This window comes from Anabas testudineus, chromosome 3 (assembly GCF_900324465.2).
Source record: "Anabas testudineus chromosome 3, fAnaTes1.2, whole genome shotgun sequence".
Classification (NCBI taxonomy): domain Eukaryota; kingdom Metazoa; phylum Chordata; class Actinopteri; order Anabantiformes; family Anabantidae; genus Anabas; species Anabas testudineus.
Window position 1 is genome coordinate 9,718,651 of NC_046612.1, and position 20,248 is coordinate 9,738,898.

At 40.1% G+C, this 20,248-nt stretch overlaps 1 protein-coding gene across 1 annotated transcript in view; it reads left to right on the forward strand.

Moving 5' to 3' along the window:
* Positions 1 to 19,971, forward strand: part of fam189a1 (family with sequence similarity 189 member A1) — a 66,445-nt gene extending 46,474 nt beyond the window's left edge. Inside the window, exons 3-12 of the mRNA XM_026377757.1 lie at positions 4,991 to 5,101; positions 6,883 to 7,014; positions 12,130 to 12,237; positions 13,603 to 13,763; positions 14,859 to 14,994; positions 16,241 to 16,319; positions 16,402 to 17,184; positions 17,424 to 17,498; positions 18,046 to 18,368; positions 19,150 to 19,971. Coding sequence (XP_026233542.1) covers positions 4,991 to 5,101; positions 6,883 to 7,014; positions 12,130 to 12,237; positions 13,603 to 13,763; positions 14,859 to 14,994; positions 16,241 to 16,319; positions 16,402 to 17,184; positions 17,424 to 17,498; positions 18,046 to 18,368; positions 19,150 to 19,353 — 2,112 coding nt within the window. The 3' untranslated portion in view covers positions 19,354 to 19,971. The remainder of the gene's footprint in view (positions 1 to 4,990; positions 5,102 to 6,882; positions 7,015 to 12,129; positions 12,238 to 13,602; positions 13,764 to 14,858; positions 14,995 to 16,240; positions 16,320 to 16,401; positions 17,185 to 17,423; positions 17,499 to 18,045; positions 18,369 to 19,149) is intronic.
* The last annotated feature ends 277 nt before the right edge of the window (positions 19,972 to 20,248 follow it).

Genomic DNA, 20,248 nt, shown 5'->3' on the forward strand with positions numbered 1-20,248 from the left:
TTGAGGATTGATATACAGTGTCAGAGGGGACCTGAATCAGAGGATGTGTGATCTGCTGAGCAGGAGCAAAAACAAAACAACATTGCTTCCATCTCTTGTGGCTCAGGGATAATTGAAAACAAACAGTGTTGTGTCGCAGTGCTGCTGCAGACAAAATTCTAATTTGTGCTGCAGTCAAAGGATGTTAACAGGGGTTCATATTCTTCTTTTATACAACTTCCAACAGATTAAAACTGCCCAACAGTTACTTTGCCATGAGGCACTACTAAAGGGTTAAACCACAGCTATAGGTTGGGATATCTTTATATGGATTCTTACTGAAATATTGTCACCTTGTAATGTGCTCATTGCTCACCACTTGGGAACTTTAGAGAATGAGCCCATTTCTCATTGTCACACCACATTAGCATTATCCACTGCTGTGGCACTTTGGTCCTAAAGGGCCAATGTTGAGCTGATTTCCTTCCTGCATGGGAGTTGTTCACCAACACCGTCATGGTGCCACGTTTGATAAAGAAGGAACAAGAAACCTGATGAAACTTTAAAGAGTGAAGTGGAGTAGATCTGCAACTAACAATAATTTCATCAATGATCTAACTTGGGTAAGAGTTAGGGTTAGGCCACTCCAAAAGGCGGATTTTGTTAGTTTCTGTCTGCTTGTTCAATGTTTTACCTACTGCAGACTCATCAACACAGATATTAACCACTTCAAATGATGCCTTTAAATCTTTAACTGTCTCTTGAGGTTGTTTCTTTACCTCATTAATGAATGTTTGTTGTACTCTTGGGGTCTTTGACATCACTTTGTAAACCTTTCCAGCTTTATATAAATCAACTATTCTTGATTGGAGATCTTCTGAAAGCTTCTTCTGGCGAGGTGGCTCACATAAGGGTATTCTTCTTGTGAGAAGCAAACTCAAAAAGTTTGAGTGGTTTGTGTCAGTCGAAGTAGTTCTAGTCCACACCTCCAAACTAAGTGTCTCAAAAAGTCTAAAGGTATGCTAACACATGACTCCAATTGAATTTTTTGAGGTAATTATTCCAAGATTTACATACTTTTTTATGGCTGTTCTCAACAAAGACATGAAAGATCAGAATTCTTTTTGTGTTATTTTAGTCACATTATATTTGTTGATACTCTTGACTTAGGTGAAGATCAGATCACATTTTATGACAAATTAATGCAGAGAACCATGATTCCAAGGGGTTCACAGACTTGTTCTTCGCCACTATACAATCCCCAGTTTTCTCAGCTTTAATTTCAATTGTTTATTTTTTGGATTTGGCTCATTCTGAAACAATGAAAACCTCCTGTTTGCTGCTGCAGACTGGAGTCCAGTTTCCCACAGAGATTCTTATCTTATCTTTGACTTGTGCTTCTTCAAATAAACAAAGGTGATGAATGAGCTCATTTTAGCTTTTTCTTTTATTTCACCAACAGATGGGGAGTGCTGTAGAATACAAATATTAGAAGAGTTTCAAATACCTTGAGCTATCGCTTGTCCTTGTTGTGTTTTCATTTTTACAGATTTCTATTGAAACTCACTTCGCTCAAAGGAAAGGTTTGTCATTTTGGACATTTCTGAAAGACGGTCATATGAGAAGATTGACACCACTCCCATGTCTGCCAGCTAAATTTACGTGCTTATTTAGCTGGTTAATTTATGTTGTAATGCTACAATGGATCTATCCACCACTTAAGTTCACGACTTTATATCTTATAAGTTTAATCTGAAGAATCTGCACGCTGACTGCACACATCAGTCACAGTTTATTTAAATACATATATGATCCATCCTTTTCTCTGCAGCTGGATGAAGGACGAAGATAAAAGGAGAATTTCACAGATAAAACTGAACCCTGGAGTCGAATTATAATCTATGAGTGTATGTCAAGGTGATGAATGATGATTATATTGTGTTCTATTGTCTTCTGCACTGAGTGCTAAATGATGTGATGATGACATTCAGTGTAAACCTGTCTCAGCTGCTACAATTAAATGACGTGTGTGTGTTTGTCACTTTTGCATGCAGAGGGCAGCGCAGCAGTAATTAATGACTGGCTGCTAAATGGTGCTATGTGATCCTCGATGGTAATGAGAAGGTCTTACTGGCCCCGGCGTGACAATCAGCTCAGCAGAGAAAGCTTTGCGGAGACACAGGTGACACCTGGGTCACACTGGCCTGGAGAGGGCAAACGAAAAGGATTCATAATGCGACTCCTTTTTACCGTATTGGTTTCAAAAACTCTGCTTGATGAATGTGATTCTAAACCAATAAGGTCGTCTGCAGCTGCTTTGCTGTTTCATGGTTGCTGGCTTTTTCATTGATTTGATTAGACATAGATTGACAATAAAGCGTAATTGTAAAATCTGATGCACTTTCAAAAGACTGTTATGCAAATGCACACAACAAAAAAATAAAACATCCTTTTAAAATGCATGATATTATGGCAGCACAGCCAGCACAGCAACGCTGGTGCTTCGATAAAGAGAGATTGTTTTCTGCCCAGTTGGAAATGCAGCTGGTTATTGTTCGAGACACAGCTTTGTATCCGACTGGCTCAGCTGGCAACAAGGCAAACCCAGAGAGATTTCATTAAAACACAACAAATGGTCTGAGTGTCAGGAAAGGAGCTTTTACGGTCACTAGTGTGTGCATTAAAATGCCCTTGCCGTGATAGTTATTGTCATGGTATCATTCAATTTAAGCACTCCTGCATCCCCAAGTGATCTAATGAAGATGCTTCAGGCTTCTTCATTCTGCAGAATAGCATAGTTAGTAACTGTTAACTATAACTGTCATACTGTGTAATCAATACTATATACACCAGTGTGAACGTTACGACAAAACGTCCCTCTCTGCAGGTTATAAAACCTGTAGTTACAGCAAACTAACTTTCAAACTGAATGTACTGGCTGCTATATACTGCATTTGTGGTGCATGCTGCCTTTCATTTGTCCTGCTTTTCAAAAATCTCAAGTAATGTAGGGGCAGCAGTGGCACATTTAGTTGTGGTCGCCCAACAACCCAGTTCACGACCCGACTCCTTCTGGACGTATTGTCCAAGTAAACACTTGCACTCAGAGACATTTCATTATTGCTGGCACTGTAGCTGTACTGTTAGAGGTGAACTGAGGAGGTGGGGGTGCTAGGCCCTACAGTGGGTGGAGGCAGCTGCCTTTTTTTCCTGCCTCAGTAGATCCATTGTGTTTAAAGAGAAATAAAGAGGTAATTAAAAATACAGTATTAACATTAACAACTTTAATCCCTCTGAGCTAATTACATATCTTAAGCTCAACTGAAGTATGTGATCTGTTTTCCTATTGTCTGACAGCATCATACATAAGTGTTAATTTTGGAAAATATGTGTTCTTCTATAATCAGAGTTGGGCAAATGTAACACAGATGAGTCCAGTTACATAGTGTTGTATTAGCTGTATCACTGTGTCAGACTCTACAGTCTTACTTTGTCATTCAGGTTGACAAAACAGGTGAATTCTTTTTGTAAAGTCTTGCCAGATGAGCCAATGGAAAGATTTATGTGTTTCTAGGTGTCATCTATCATCACGCGCTGGGTGCATTCACCAGCAAAAAAAAAGAAAAATCCTCAGGCCTCGTCAAACAGTACATTAGTGTTAGCTGACCTGGCCGACAGTCCGAGACTCTGATGGCGCAGAATGACTGCACTGCTAGAAAATCTTGGTCACTTATGAATATATTTATAATCCTGAGTACATTTCTTCATTTTAGAGCTATTAATTAAGTCTGTCAGGGCTTACCAGTTGCATCACATGACCTATGAAACCTGAGCCGTGTTTTGACCTTCCCAAATCATTGCTAAGCTCAGTGCTGTTCCTGGAGGACTGATTTAAATCGAATACAGCACCAGACAACTTATATTACATTCGAATGAAATATTAATTAATCAAATCTCCACATCATCACCTTTTTCCTGTCTGTCTCCACTGCTGCATGTCTCTGTAACTGTCTATTACTGGTCTCATTTCTTTGTTTGCTTATTTTTCCCTATTGTCCACCCCTCCTTCTCACCTCCTGTGATTTTCCTCTTTGCCACCCAAACAGGTGCCCCTCAAGCTCACCCATCAGCCTCTCAATCTTTCAATTTTCTGCGATGGTGAAAACCACTTACACTTATCGCTCCATCTGTTTATTACATGCCATGAACAGTTCCTTCCCTACTCCGCCCCCTTTGCCCGCTCCCCTCCTCTCCATCTGTGTGTGTTCATAACAACCTTTATATACATCAAACTCCTCCTGCTAGTGACCTTTATGTCCTCCATCAGCATTGTTCCAACATTTTTTCCTAGCACAAACTTTGAAAGAAGGCTATTACTTACTTTTAATTAAATCACTAAATTACGAGCATTGTGAAACTCTGCGACTTGTCTCATGAGTCCACAAAACCAAGATCTGTGGAGTCCACTCTGAAAAACTCTGGTTTGCAATTTCCCCGACAGATAGAGCTGGTTGTCGGTTGTCAGTTTTGAAATTCTTCCTGCTACACTTGACCTGTAATTTGAAGTAACAGAAATGGTAGCTATATATCTGCTAATGGGATTGATATCCATGGGGCTCGTAGCTTGGAAATAAAAAAGAAGCCTTTACCCAGAGGAAAGGGGGCCCAAGGGGATGTTCGGTGTGAAAGTACATTAGACCTGAACTGCCAGCTCTATCAGCTTGGAGCTTAAAGAAAATGACTCTTTTGAGATGGGTGTTAGTGTGTTTATGTGTGTTTGTGTTTTATACTCAATGGAAGATGTTAACCGCTACTGTTCAGATGTCAAGGAAAAGAATTTGCTTGGTTGAAAATGTCCATCTGCCAGTAAGTTGTTTCTTGTGTCACTGGTTGAAAAGCTTCTCTGTAACCATCATTTTCTGAGGAAAATCAGGTTATTAAGTGTTGAATCAGTGTTAGAAAGCAGCAGCATCTTGACATTATGTCTCTTTCTCTTCTGTCTCCGTCGCAGATTACGTTCTTCATGCTGCTATCTGCAGTGTGTGTGATGCTCAACCTGGCGGGCTCCATCCTCTCATGCCAGAATGCTCAGCTGGTCAACTCTCTGGAAGACTGTCAGCTGGTGAGGCCAACTGGACCTTAACCTAACTTATTATTATTATATTAATTTGGTGTCATTTCATAATGGCACACAGGTATCATCAAGTTTAAAAAAGAAGAACCACACCTGACACACATCAACAACAGACCAACTGATGTTTTGTTTTAGCTTGCTCATAGCTCACTAACAGATTTAGTGACAATGCCATAAGCCTGTAAATAATTTGAAAACAGTCTAGTAGTTAAAGTCCTCATTGTTCTAATACTGTAGTTGCATCACTTCAGGAGCTGTAAGCAGTAACTTGGTACTGTGAGATTTGTGTTGAATTTTGAACTGTGAATCTATGAAGGCAGTGGGTAACAGCCATGTGCTCATTGTTGTTTGCATGGGAGTATACATTTAGATGATTGTCAGCACATGGCAGACTGACAGGCAGCACTTCTGTTCTGAACAGGCTGCACAACTGAGTCAGAGCCACTCGAAGAGAACTGAACTATTTAGTCACTAATGATTTGTGATGATCACTCCCATATTTGCCAGAATTACAGATTCCAAAGAACTTGAAAAGCAACTTTGATGGAGCTGAGGAGAAAAAAAGATAATTTATGATTGTGGCCACAATCAAAGCAACACAGAGCAATATATCCTAATACTATAGAAACAATAAATGAGCCATTGCATGTCCACTACATCAGAAATGTTTGATGGACAAGCAACTCCATGATCCCTATTTCCTCACCTTTCCAGTGCTGTGTAACTTTCCAAAACAGATACTCTGATATACACACCCTCATCATGCAGCAATTGGCCAAATAAGCTGCTGTTAGAAAGTTGGCAGGGTTTGAACATCTCTCAAGTTCTCTTTTTTCATTTGTTACACTAATTCCATCACTTTTCATTTGCACAGCGCCACACTATAAATGTCTCTGAGGAAATACGAGAAACAATATTTTATCTCCCCCTCGTAAACTGAGATTGCAAAATCAGTGGAAAATAAATATTGCTCACATTGTTCTCCACCAGATGTTCTACATCCTGATGTTTTTTCAACTTCTGTGTTAATACCAAGGGAAACAAGAGATTCCAGTTCAATTTTCTCCTTCCAGCTTTTGATCAGACGTAGCTGTGCACAGAACACTCAGTCTTCACATTTTCATAATGACATGCAAAGCTGATTTTTAAGCTGAATTTACAGTGCCTTGGGTTCCTATCTTTTTCATGACACGAAGAAGCAGAAAAACGCCCCTTGTGATTCATCCAGCACACACCCCCCTAACTCAATCACTTCCACATTAGAAGCAACTGTTCTTCTTAAGCAAGTGGGACCTACTGAGTAGACCAACTTCACTGCTTTATGCGGCTCCCCGGAGATCCTCCCCCAGTCGTGACTGAAATATTAACGTTCCTCATCTCCTCTCCCAATGTAATTAACCCATACTTGTTGGGTTCATGTCCTGCTTTCACTCAATCTGGGACACATAGCAGAGGTATGCTCTACCTCGATCCCTGGCTTCTCATATCTCACAGTCTTTGTCTTTGCCTTTCCCAGCCACAATATTATTCTGTAGCTCATGTGCCCTGTCTATCTTTTGAACTGCATAATAACATTGAAAGTGTAGTTTATGTCATGAGTGTCTATATCCTTCACAGGGTCAAAGTTCAGAGTTCAGGTCTGATCCGTGTGTGTGTCTCTGTGTGTGTTTGTGCGTCTGCATGCGTGTGTGTGTGTGTGTGTGTGTGTTTCTGTGTATGTGGCGTGCATGCATGAGTGCGGATGTGTCTTCCCCCCTCCTACCCCCCAGCTCAAGTTTGACAGCGATGGAGTGTGTGTCTGCTGCGAGCTACAACAGCAGAGTTCGAGCTGCAACAACCTGGGAGAAACGCTGAAACTGAATCCACTGAGGGACTGCAACACCATACGCCTACGTCTCAAGGTGGGTGGAAGCCAGCGTGTGTTTCTATAGTGCTGAATGTGCAAGCTTTGGTATTTGGACATATACAGAATACTGCATTAAGTCTGACTTCATTTAAACTGCAGCATCAGGCACTTAGTGAGTGACTGCTTGTGTGTCGAGGGATCTGATCTGCCCACACTGGTGGCTATGGTGACAAGAAATGTAAATATTGAGCTACCAGTTTAAAGTTCCAGTATAAATCTGACTTGTAAAAATTGGATGTCAGGTCCTTGTTGATATATTAGGCTGCTTTCGCGGTGGTGAAATCTGGACACAAGTGGTTTGACATACACTTTGGAGTATTTAATGTATTTAAAGATGTAAACTGTGATGTGTCTTGACTGTCCACTTGTGATCTTAATATGCATCTTAATACCAAGCGTAAAGAACTGTCATTAACATGTTAGCAAGCTGACATTAGTATTTAGCACTGATTTGTTTAAAAGCAGCTCTGCAGAGCCACTAGCATGACTAGATGATCGTTTTTAAATTGCTAAAATCACCCATTCTGAAAGGAGATGTCTCCAGATTTCCTTTCCCCCTGTGTGAGAAGTCAAATTGCATAAAATACTGTACAAGACAATACAAAATAGTATGAGTGTTCAGTCTTAGATTAATTGGGCAGAGGTGCAGAGTGGCAAAAGCATTTGTCTTTCCCCAGGAGGAAGACCTCTTAGTATGCAGAATGGATCTAGCCTGGGCTGGCTGTTAAGAGTCCATGATCTCTGTAGATTATCTTGACTCTGGGTGTCTGCAGAAATGATATACAGTATGTGTTACTGTGCCTTTATTGGATAACTACAATCATATCCATTTATTTTATGACCTTGATTGATTATAAAACATTGATAACCAAATAAAAGATGTCTCAGGATGAAGCATGCTTATGAAAAGATGAAAGATCAAGCACATTTGTCACTGTGATCACAGCCCATTAAAAGAAATATGGGTACTGATGATAAAAACCTTTACTTAGTGCCAAAGTAGTCAGATGTGTTGAGTTATATCTAAGAATAAGCTGTCATCCCCAAGTCCCCAGCGATCTCAGGCTTTTTTGGAAGGCTGTTACAGTAGGTTGCCGCTGGTTCTAATGAACCCATGATGCTTCTTGATCACGACAATGCATCCTTTTCTGCTGCTAAGTGTCATTCATCTTTTGCCAGCAGTTCCTATTTCACTATTCTTGCTCTTTTTGTTATGCTGCCTGGGGCTGTAAATCATCAGTGGGAGGGAGCAAAGAGATAATTTGTGATTTCCTGTAAGGGGGCGGATGTGTAACCTTGCTCTGAAACTCACTAACCTGATTGGCTTATGGCAAGGTGTCTTCTAAAGGTTAAATATTTGGTGAGAAGGCATGTGAAACAATTTGTGTAGAGGTGTTATTGCATTTCTTTGCCTGGCAGGATTTATTATATCATGATGTACATTGCAGTCACGAGGGAAATCACAGAAAGGCACCACCTCACATCTGCATGGCAGATGTATTACCATATAAAAATGAGCTCAGATGAAGCCATCATAAATATTTCATGTTTTATTAGATGCTGTCTGGCATTGTGATCAACAACTTTGCTGTTAAAGAATTGTTTGTAAAACAACATTTACTGTAATAATCCACAAGGAGACAGTTGCACACAGGTTGGATAATGCTGTAAACAGTCATCTCAATTTAGAGTGAGATACTTCACATCAAAGCTGCACGGCAAATAAATAAATATCTGGCATTGGACACATTCGAGTCAGTCAACTGACATGCAATGTACTTAATATGTAAATAAAGTGAATTTGCAGATTTCTTGTTTTGGATTTTATCACACATATGTCTTAGCTATTAGTTATCACAATGTCACAAGAGATGCTGCTGTCAATTACTACTACTATAATGTTTATTGACAGTATGCACCTTCTGGCCTATTTGTAGGTGCAGCTTGCCCCTAATGAAACATAATTATGGGTGTGATAACAGCTGATAACAGCCTTTTAATGGCGCGATAACATTTGGCTCAATTTGTATTCTGAACAAATTATAAAATGTCGTGATGAGTGAAAAGCATGAAAATGTCTCACTGGTAACTCTTGATGGTGTCGGCACAAACACTGTTTATGGCGATAATTGACTTTTTTTGCTTTAGTAAGCTGTAAATTGTTTGGAAAGTGTTGGTCACAACTTTTGATTTGATGGAGTATTAGCCTTCTATGATAAGACATCAATGAATAAGCTGTTAATATCTACAGCAGGGCCATGATCCACCTGTACCCCTGAGCATGGGGAAAGAAGAAGGAATATTTGTACCACAGAATCACAAGAACATCTGCAAATCAGATTAACTGTGGAGCGTCAAGATTTTAGATATGAGGAAGCTTTCCCTTTAACATGTAGTCTGTACATTTAGTAAGTGGCTTCACTTACTGTAGCTACAACATCAGCAGCTTCCTATCACTGGAGCTTTTACCAACAGACTTGACTCCTCGAAACTGCTGTAGGGCTTCCTGAGGGAAGTCCTGTGTTTTCTGTCACAAGCCACAAAGAGCAGGCTGAGGAGGCCAAGGATAGCTTAAAGGCCAAAGGAAGCTAGTGGAGGGATGTGTGCAGTTTTTTTCAACATCATGGTTTGAAGTACTAATGGTGTGAAAAGTCTTTTGAGTCTGCAATACAAACTATAATAAAGCTGGGGTTAGACTAGGCAGCAGGTGCCACTCTTTTGTAAAGTTAACAGTTTGTGTAGATGTCTTAAATATAAAACAAAAGCAGTTTTTCATATTTTAGCTACTACAAATATAATATTGTAGGCTGCAGTTATAATACAGTTGTAGGTGCTGACTTGGAGAAACGTAATGTTTCACAGTTCATTTAAGTTAAAGGAGAAACTTTATTACTCCAAATGTTTCAAATATCTGGACTGTTCTGTGGTACAAGACAGTGCAATGCAATATTTAATGCAATATTTCTTTACTGTTAAGAACATACAGTGATTCTAGCTAAGCTAAAGGTAATAACATCCCATCTTAAATGACTGGATTTGATGTTTTATAATGTTTAATGTTTAAAATGTCAGACAGATTTTCTACTTTGTCCACAAGTCCTCCAGACTTTCCTCCAACACGAAACATGCTCCAAATTTGTAAGCTTCCAAGACAAACATGAATTACTTGTATTTTATAGTTGGCACCGCACAACTTAAGCCTCACTGGTTCCAACTGGCATCATATGTGCTTTAAATTCCAGCTCACACAGGCTTGATCTTTGGCAGCTAGTTACTGGATATCAAACATGTTTGAAAAACAGTTGCAGGGCTGGCAAATCTGAATACCTCATTTGCCAACTCTGTGTATTTCACATCAAAATACTTTAAAGGGGAGGGAAGTGAATCATGGAATCTGGTTGGAATGTCCATTAAAAAGTCACGGTACCTGCACCTTGAAAACAAACCACTACTTCCGTGGTCTCAGCAGGAGGAGGCGGCTGTCCTCTCTTCAGATTATCAGTCTATACAAGTGAGTTTTTAAAGTCACTGGTAATTATGTGCCCCCTGAATCGGGTGAATAATTTGTGCAACAGGCTGGAAAACATTTTGTGTGGTAATCAGGGAGCTTCATTCATGAGCTGTGGCCCATAAAAGAAAACTTCCTGAAAATCCCTCTTGTTCTTGTCCTGTGTTAAATATTGACACTTGTTATTTCCCATGTTGAATGTATATGTTAGGTGCAGAGGCTTTGTGTCCTCACTCATCCCCCAATTCAGTTTTGATTCATAAAGTCTATTTCATTTATTCTTTTTATTCATCATTAACAGCTAATGATGCAAGCCGATTCGGCTAGATAGCGCAGAGGTAACATCGCCATCTAGGAGACCGAGGTTCAAGTCCCGGCTGTGGTCCTTAGGCAGGACCTCCTTATGCTTAACCTGCTTTTGCCTTGTACCTCATAAAAAGCATCTGCCAAATGGGTAAATGTAAATGTGTCACATTTAGTCAAAGGGCTCGAAACAATAGATCAGCTAATCATTAAGATGCATGTGAGATGGTATCGAAAAAGTAAATGAAGTTGAGAAACAATTAGTTTCAAATAAATTTACTGTGTGTTCGAGCAGCTTTGTAAGTGCACTGTGAGTATGAGCGTTTGGATGTATGAGCAGGGCACTTTATACTGTGATTCATTTTCTCTTCTTTTACTGTAAAATATTCAATTTAAAAAGCCAAAGCCCCTGTCACACATTTAACCTTGTTTCTGCTTGTGAGGTTTCTTTTAAAAAGAACTGCATACATTTAACTGTATTTAAACATCTAAGGGAACTGCAGATCACATAGACCTATTTTGTACCTATATATACATATATAAATAATGTTTCATCGTCCTCTCTCCTCCAGTTCTGTGTGCCAGACAGTTTCTATTCCCAGAGCCAATTTCTAGGCAGCTGGTATTACTGTGCTCTTCTCCCCTTTACAGGAAATTAATTCCTGTAATAAAGTTATTAAAGGTTCATTTGTTAAGACAAACAAAAGTTGAAATGGTTAAAAAAAAATGTGCCATTTAAAGATAATTATGTTCTACCTTTTAGACAAATAGCTCAAACAGCAGCATAATGGGACTGCAGTCCTGAGTCTTTTCTCTGGTTCAGGGTGCTAGGCTAGTATTTCAGCAGCGTGCACATTTATTTTTGCTGACAGATTCAGTACTGGTTTGTCCCCGTGCTGTTCACTGCACCATCAAGAGTGTGAATGTGTATGTGCTCACTCTTAACCTTGGTTGTTTAAGTTTTTATTTCTCTCTGCTATTAAACATATTTTGTTGGCTCACATGCAAACGGACATTGCACATTTGTTTAAGACATGTTAAGAGTGTAGATTAAAATATGGTTTGCCATGTGTTTTTTTATTAAACCAGATATCTACAGACGTGTATGTTGCAGTGCCACCCTGCTGTGCTTTACTGAATTTGGTTACCTTACTGATTATCTCAATACTGTTGTGTCACCTTCAGTTCCTACTGTGTTTTTTCCTTAAATTGATAATGTAAGTCAAGTCGTCCTCTGTCCTTTATCCACCTTAAACCTTTTTTTTTGCCTTGCTTTGCACACTTGTCTTGTTTCTTTAGGAGCTGCTGTTCAGCGTATGTGCCCTTAACGTCATCTCCACCATTGTGTGTGCTCTAGCCACTGCCATGTGCTGTATGCAGATGGTCTCAACTGATGTGCTGCAGATGGTGAGTGTGGTGGAACAATAGCTGACTTTATTTTCTTTTCAGTGACCACCCTGAAGTCTGAAGATCGCTATCATCAGGTTATATAAACACATGCAGGTCAGCAATTATATGCCACCCTCTATCTGTTGTACTGTTTGACTCTTTGGGTAAATCAGGCTGCTTGGTAAATACAATTTAGTTTAAACACACACAGCGAAGGACTGTTGCCACTGGACCTCTCTCGGCGTCCTTCTAAATCTCAAAAATATCTTGGATTTGGAAACAACAGCTTGACATCTCACTGGATTTTTTTCCTCAAAGGTTTGCCATCCACATAAAATGACCTTGCATTGTCAATTTATGTGGAACAATTACACTGTTACCAAGAGCTAAATGCTTCGGTCATGAGGGAAATTAGCACGGCCAAGCTCCATTTGTGTTTCAACAATAGTTCATTTCATGCCGCTAAACACATCAACAACTGGAAAGGTAGAGCAATGCTGCCAATGTGATACCAAATATGAAATAGCTTTCACTAATACCTGATGCACGAGCCTTATACACACTTCATGAACTATGTTTTAAATTGTATGCATGCTGAAATGGGTCTGGTTATTAAAACATGTGCTGGATGTGTAAAAACAAAACTAAGTGATGGAGAAACGTCTGTCACAAGAATAAAAACATACAGTTGATTATACATCAGTTAAAAATGTAAATGATGTCATCACAATCAAAATCATTATCATCCTGACTTAAGACTTTAATTTGCAGCAGTTTCCACTTCAGTGCCTAGCATAGTTTATCTAAGATACAGACAGATCATCCTCAGAGCATCCTTTCTGTATTAGTCAATATAATCTTTGTTGATTCTTTATAATGACCAGTGTTTAAGAAAAGTGAGCACCAAAGCGGACATGCATACCAGCAGAAAAACCTCTATAATGGAGAGCTGAACATGGTGGCATCCAACTATTGATTCACATAGCGGTAAAGGACAAAAGCACTGTGTCTTATCTCCTGTGGAGTTTCCACGAGTGACCTCATTTCCCATTTACCACAAGAGGTGTTCACCTTTTTATTTAGCTCAGTAAATTTAGCCAAGTCAGTGGCAGCAGTGGCAATTTGTCCCACTTAGGAAAGTCTGAGTGAGGAGAGTGAACGCGGAGTACTTTAAAAACTATATTTTGTCCCTCTTGAGTGGCAAACAGCGAATACATACAACATAGCACAAGTGCTTGAAATAACAGTGGGGAGGAGCTGAAAACAGTTAGCTTAGTCATTCGCCCTGGGACAAATTGGGGTTTAAAGTAATGAATTAACAACTAGGAACTCAATAGTATATGTACTAAAGATGTGATAATGTTTCTTTTTATGCTGTTTCAGTTTATGCCCCACAGAGCGCGAGCCCTTAATGCTGATTGTATGACCCCCCACGGAACCATCCTCCACCAAACGCTGGACTTCGATGAGTTTATTCCTCCCATTCCTCCTCCACCTTACTACCCTCCAGAGTACACTTGCACCCCCTCAATGGACGGACAAAGGTGAGAGACAAGACGAATCAGACAATAGACATCTATATATGATATAAACATGGTCACAATTTAAAGAAGGAGCAGGAATGAGTCAAAGTTACTGGAAAAAATGGATCATGCGGCTGATCAGTCGGGCACTGGAGGGAAAATATCCCACAAATCCCCTAAGAGAACATACAAAGACAGGAAACACAATTTGATTGTTTGGGTGGTGCTGAAAGGACAATTTGTATAACATCTTTGCTTTGGTGTAGTCTCTGTAAGTTGAGGGATTTTGTCAGATTTTAACGCTGCTTTAACAATTTTATTCAACGTAGATTTCCATAAACCTTCGAGGAGGTGATTACACACCCTATATTGCATCTGAATTCAAATTCATCACATGAATCAGTGCGACATATGTCTGTTTCCTATCTCACGGTGACCATCACATGTGACATTAACATCCACGACCACTCGGAGCATTTTCCTCCATTAAACAGCTGTGACACCCGTGATTCTCAGCAAGATTGGTTGACCCCTCCCTTATCACGCTCTCCATATTCTCAGTCTTGCCAGAGAGAGTGCTACTGATGTAGCCATTTGGCAGGAAGCCACATCTGTTTGTCAATTATGCCATAAATATAAACAAGGCGGAGGAAGCATTTATAGTGTGTCCCTGCCCAGGGCCAGGGATGTGTCATGACATCATCATACCACGGATGATTGGTGGAAACTCTCAGGTTGTATTTCATGATCTGCCATTTTAGAGGAGGTTAGGGTTGTAATTAAAAGATATGACTGCACGCATGGCTGCTTATTCTTAATTGGTACCATATGAAACAGTGGTGGTGCACATAGAATAATATAGCACTCGACTGTGGCAGAGAAGTGGATTTTTTTTTTTTTTTTTTACATCTTTTCTATTTTATTGTTTTATATTGTCAATATACAGTATTTTGGAGTCAGATATGTGTTATATTCAGTACCTCAAATAATGTGCACCACATAGTGGCATTATGCCCCCTCTCCCCTTTATATCCTAGGTTTTCAAGGTATTATTTAAATCTTTAGCATTTTTTTCTTCTTTGTTTTGCTAAATCTTTGCTTCTATGTCCCTGGCAGAGGCCTGCACTTGGACTTTCCCCATTCTCCTTTCAGTGCCATTTATGGGGTGCCCATCAACAGCCCAGGGACGCTGTACCCAACTGACCTGCCCCCTCCATACGAGTCTGTAGTGGGGCAGACACCTGCTAGCCAGGTGAGTGATAACAGCCAATTCTGTCTTTACAGTTTTTACAGACTCATTTGGAGCGTCTATAATGCTGCTTGTAACTCAGCATCAAAGTAACTTCTTTGTTTTTAGAGGGGAATGTGGTGATTTAGTTAGGAATTAGGAATCCTAAGAGCATCTGCTGGAAAACATGTTTTCTTAATACTGAATATTAATTAATTCTTAATAAAATATTCTTTAAATCATGTAAATCTTTAAAAATGTAGTCATTTGGTTAAAATATTAATGTAAATTTTAATAGGAAAAACTTCAAAGACGAGTAGATTTCAAGGTTAAGCAGTAGATAATTGAAAGTGAATAATATTGTATCATAGACTCCAGGTGTTAGTATGAAGTGAATTTACCAAATAGCGTGATTTGTCAGATGTTCTTTTCTAAAGGGAAGGTCTCTTTGTTTTAACCTGTGTTGGATACTACATATTTGTAGAACAAAATGTCATCTAGGCCCTGCATTTTGTTGATGTTGCCAGTCAAGTCTGTAAGTCAAACACCTGAGAAATATTTGTCTAAGTCGTGGCTGCTCTGTCAGACTTGCTGAGGAAGTCTCCCTTGACTGTCATGTTGAACTGATGAGGGTTTTTTTTTCTTTTCAGGCTGAGTCTACAGTCTCATTGTTAAAACTAAAAATAACTGTCTGACCTACAAGCAAATCCGTTTATATTCTATTATATTATCACCATCATTTAACTCCTCTGACTTTTAATCCCTCATTTCCATTGTACATATTAAATCCATAGTTCTCTTCACATCTAATGTGAAATATGTCCTTCAAAAAGGAATCAACAGATACCTCCTCCGTTTCTGCAAAAACTATGGAAGCAGGCAGTGATCAAGTGGTTGTGTGAGAGAACGGCAAAAAGAAACTCTGCTGATTATTTTAGCAGTCATATAAATGCAAATTTGTTACATATCGCACGTTGAAAAGCACATTAGCAAATCTTCTTAAAACTTTATCACTACATAAAGCATTAGTTCTTTCTACTGGTACACCTGCCCTTTAAACTGAGAAGTATTATGATACTATATTGTGGTCTTACAGAGCCCTCTGCAGCCTGTCATTGGTACTGAAAGTTCTATACAGTTGTTATTATGCAATACGTTCACTGTATACCAAATATCCAATATGAACTGAAATTCTCCATTTTATTATTTGCTCAGGATTTTATTAAAGCAGTGTTGTTCTACATCTTCACTAATAATCTCTTCTTTACAGGTCACCACCAGCATAGAGCAACAGGCCACTGAGTCCAGTCTGTGTGAGAGAAACACGACTGCAGGAATCAGCACCCAGGGTAAAAACTGCTGGAAAACAGAGGACGCTCAAATGTCTTGTTACTAGTTTTCATGCTGATGGTCCTATCTTCCTTATTTCAGCCTCGGTGGACAGCGCATCACTGATGGTGTCAGAAGTGGTTGATCAGGACCAGACTTGCTCCTCGGAGGACTTGTGCTCCCTGGAGGTGCAGGGCTCTGACTCCTCTCCCTATGGCACGCTCCACACTGCCCCCACAGATGGAAGCTGCACCAGCCTGGAACTTTGTACACGTGACTCCTCACGTGGCCATCGCGGCCTGTCTAATGCTGATGCACGACCTAGTGATACTGGATATAGTGAGTCTTCACACACCCAGGAGTCTCTGGAACGCTCTCCAGACTGGTCCTCAGAAAACTTTAGCAATCTGGACCAGGAGGACTCCGCAGAAAACACACATACATGTGAAGAACTCAGGGCTGCAATGCACATATGCGACGAACTCGCATCAGCTAAACATTTACCGGAGGAGCCACCTAAAGCACTAACACATTCTCTCATTAAAGCCCGAATGATGAGCCGGAAGCTCACACTCCCTGTCAGTATTCCCCCACCGCCTCAGCCTTGTTCCCCCACCTCTGTGGCCTCCTCTGGTGGAACTTCAGCCATCAGCCCTATGGCTCCTTCTCCTTCCCCTTCCCCTCCTAGCAGGCCACGTGGCCCCAGGCTGTGTTTCAGTGTTTGGTCCCCCTCCTCCACATCACAACCCCCTTCTACCTCAGCTCAAAGTGGCTCTTCACCTTCAGAGAGGCCCCGGGTGCTTCGAGCAGCCAGAAGATACCGCAAGCTGGCACGCATTGTCCGCTCCACCAGTGACCCTATCTCCTGCTCCTCTACAGGTGGAAGTAAGTTCTATACTACAGCACAAATACCCGACCTAAATTATACTATCAACGTTTTAGAACTTAATCAAGCAAAATACTCAAAACACTAGTAGATCTCTCTTTCTGTCGCTGGGGTTTTGATTGCTTTCAAAAACTATTTTTTTTATTTCATGGACTAAACATAAATAAGCAATGGTGCATCGCCATTAAAAACGTACACCTGCTTTGGTCGTCACACATGTTTTTGCCTCCCTCTGCAGGAGAAAATGGTGGCTGTTCCTCTGTAAATAATCCTGCTCCTCCTGGCAGCTCTGCTTATACATCACCAGAGCAAGGTATGGACAACACATATTATGAAATCATGTCATTGTGCAAAGTCCCACCCTCCTGAACAAAGTTCATCCTGTTTTCAGACCTGAACAACAAACCATTCAAATTATAATATAACGTGTTTGTGTAACAAGCTTTACTGAACCAAATGCTTTTTGTCCAGTGAAAACCATGACTTGTCGGCAAAAGGGTGATTTTTAAATTTTTACAACATAGATAAAGGATTAAAGAGCAGACTGGTATTTCAAAAGCTAAGTGAACATTTAAAAACCCATAGGACCAGCTGGATTATCTTAAAAAGCTTAGCTTATGAAAAGTTGACATTTTAGAGATGGACATGGTTTTCACAGGACAGCAACACCATGTTATCTGATATTCATGCATTCATAAGGGGAAAGATTAGAGCTAAACTGCGACACTGAGCTGATAATGAAAATGTGTTACATCTGTGTCACAGTGAATGGGAAATCATTAAATCCACTGACATTAGCCTTGATTTTATGAAAATTGGATGTAATTGTTCAAACGAAATTTCCTCCGTTTAATCTTCAGAGTTTAGAGAAATTTCAACAGAGGCAGCTGGAGCTAAAGCCAGTCACAGATGTGTTAGGAAGCAGCAGAGAGAGGACAAGAAGGTTGACATCCACGTTAAACCCCGAGCCCTCCTTACACACTCCTCCCACGAACGCCCGCACTCTCTGGCTGACCTTAAGATGTACAAAGACACCAAAGTATTGGTGGCGAAGTTCCTGGAGCATTCGAGCTGCAGTCTACCTCCTGACGTCCAGCAGGTTGTCAACAACATCAAATGTGTCATCAAGTTGGATGAGAAACACATGGAGGAGGCCATCTTTAGTGCCAATGTCATAGATCAGGTAATTAGATTAGACAGTGGGAAATATGCATAATGAGCCCCAAATATCTGTTAGTATGATTATTAGTGGGAAAAGATCAGTGTACAAAATTAAATATTCATATTATCATATTATTCATAGGCTCTGTCAGGAGTTCTCAATCCTGATCCTTGAACCTGCTTGTTTTTTTTTTCAGCTATCCCTGCCCTTCCCACTGCTGACTACCGGATGTGGTGTGTTTAGTGAATCAGCTGATTCACTAAACACACCTGATCCAGGTAATTAGCAGTAGGTAGGACAGTGACAATTGGAAATCAAGCAAGATTACGTGAGACTGGAGCACACCAGAAAACAAATAAATATTATTACAATGTAAAGTTGGTGGCACCAAAGGCACCACCATTAAAACGGTTTAACCTCTACAGTACGTTAGGACATCTGACTCACAGTCAAGGTCACACCTATTTTGTCAGACTTGACAGAGATTTCAGATCTAAACATATCATGCTGCTGAGCTAACTGCATGTTAACATACGTGTTACAAAATTATTGCATAACAAAGCTGTTTTTGCAACTGTAACAAAAGTAGCTTCAACCTTAGCAGTGTAAAGCATATTAGCTGCAGTTATTTTTTTGCATTGTTAATTGATTGTGATATGAAGATCTGTAGAGTGACATCATCCTTGTGTGACAATAATGTAACAGTGCTGTTGATACTTGTGAGGCATTGCATTGATTTAGATGTACAAAACTCACAATAGGTGTCCATCTCTTTGATTCTTGTCAATTATGTGTCTGCCAGGTGATGACCCAGCATATCATAGGCAGTCCCAGGAAGCGTGTTCAGGAGGATCTTCACCTCCAGAGCTGTGGTGCTTTGAGTTCATCTCCGTCCCCTTCTATGCATCGTCCCAAACATCTCCCACAAACAACCGGCGCCTCCACTAACCCACTGGACTCCCCTTCCTCTGAACAAAGCCTTGAGTACAGAGAAACTATTCTCTGACCACTCTCCTAACAAGGACTCTGGTCAAAACTCTGAGGGCATTACAGATCCACTGTGTAGCAGACACACTGTGCAGTGCAGCCTATATATGTAGAGTAATTAATAACTCTTGAGACAGTGTAAGAGCATTTATTTGCACAGTGTGTCTGCAGTGCAGGCAAACTGAAATGCTCTCATATTCTATCTTCTAGTGCCCTGTGAGACCGTGCCAAGTCATCAGCAGAAATGGTAGCAAACTCAGACTGAGCCTGCCATTGTCTGTAGTGGCTTCTTTCTCATCAGAAGAACAAAGAATGTTTCTCCCTCAGGGGATCTTTTCTACAGAGTTTCATCTCTTCAAAAAGAAAGAAATACACAACTGGTATATTTGGGTCTGTGACTGAAAGACAAAGGAGATTGTGTTTTCAGTATCCCTCTTGTGCTAATAAGAAACAGAGAAATATGTTTGTGTTAAACTGTGAACTGAACTGACTGGGCATTTTTGCTAGCCATTGTTTGCAGTTGTGGAACTGTTACTGACAGGGTGGTGAATATTTTGTGGTGCAGCTGGTTTAAGAACGTTACAGATGTGGATTATTTAACTTACCTCATTGTGTTACAGTTCTTTTCAGTGTTAAATAAAATACAGGTTTGTAAGTCTGGGTTTGTGTTCTTTTTTTAGCGAATGTTTTGGGATCATATACAGTCAGGTCCATAAATCATTAAATCATTATACCATGATTTATGGACCTAACCATATATCAGCATACAGGTATTTTAAACATCTGGTCACCTCAACTAGTGCTGGTCAAAAACACTCAACAATGCGGCCTTGTCATAAATACAATTTTGGTGAATACAGTAATTGTTTTCTTCTGTTGTTGTTTTGAAAATATCAAATACACCAAAACAAATA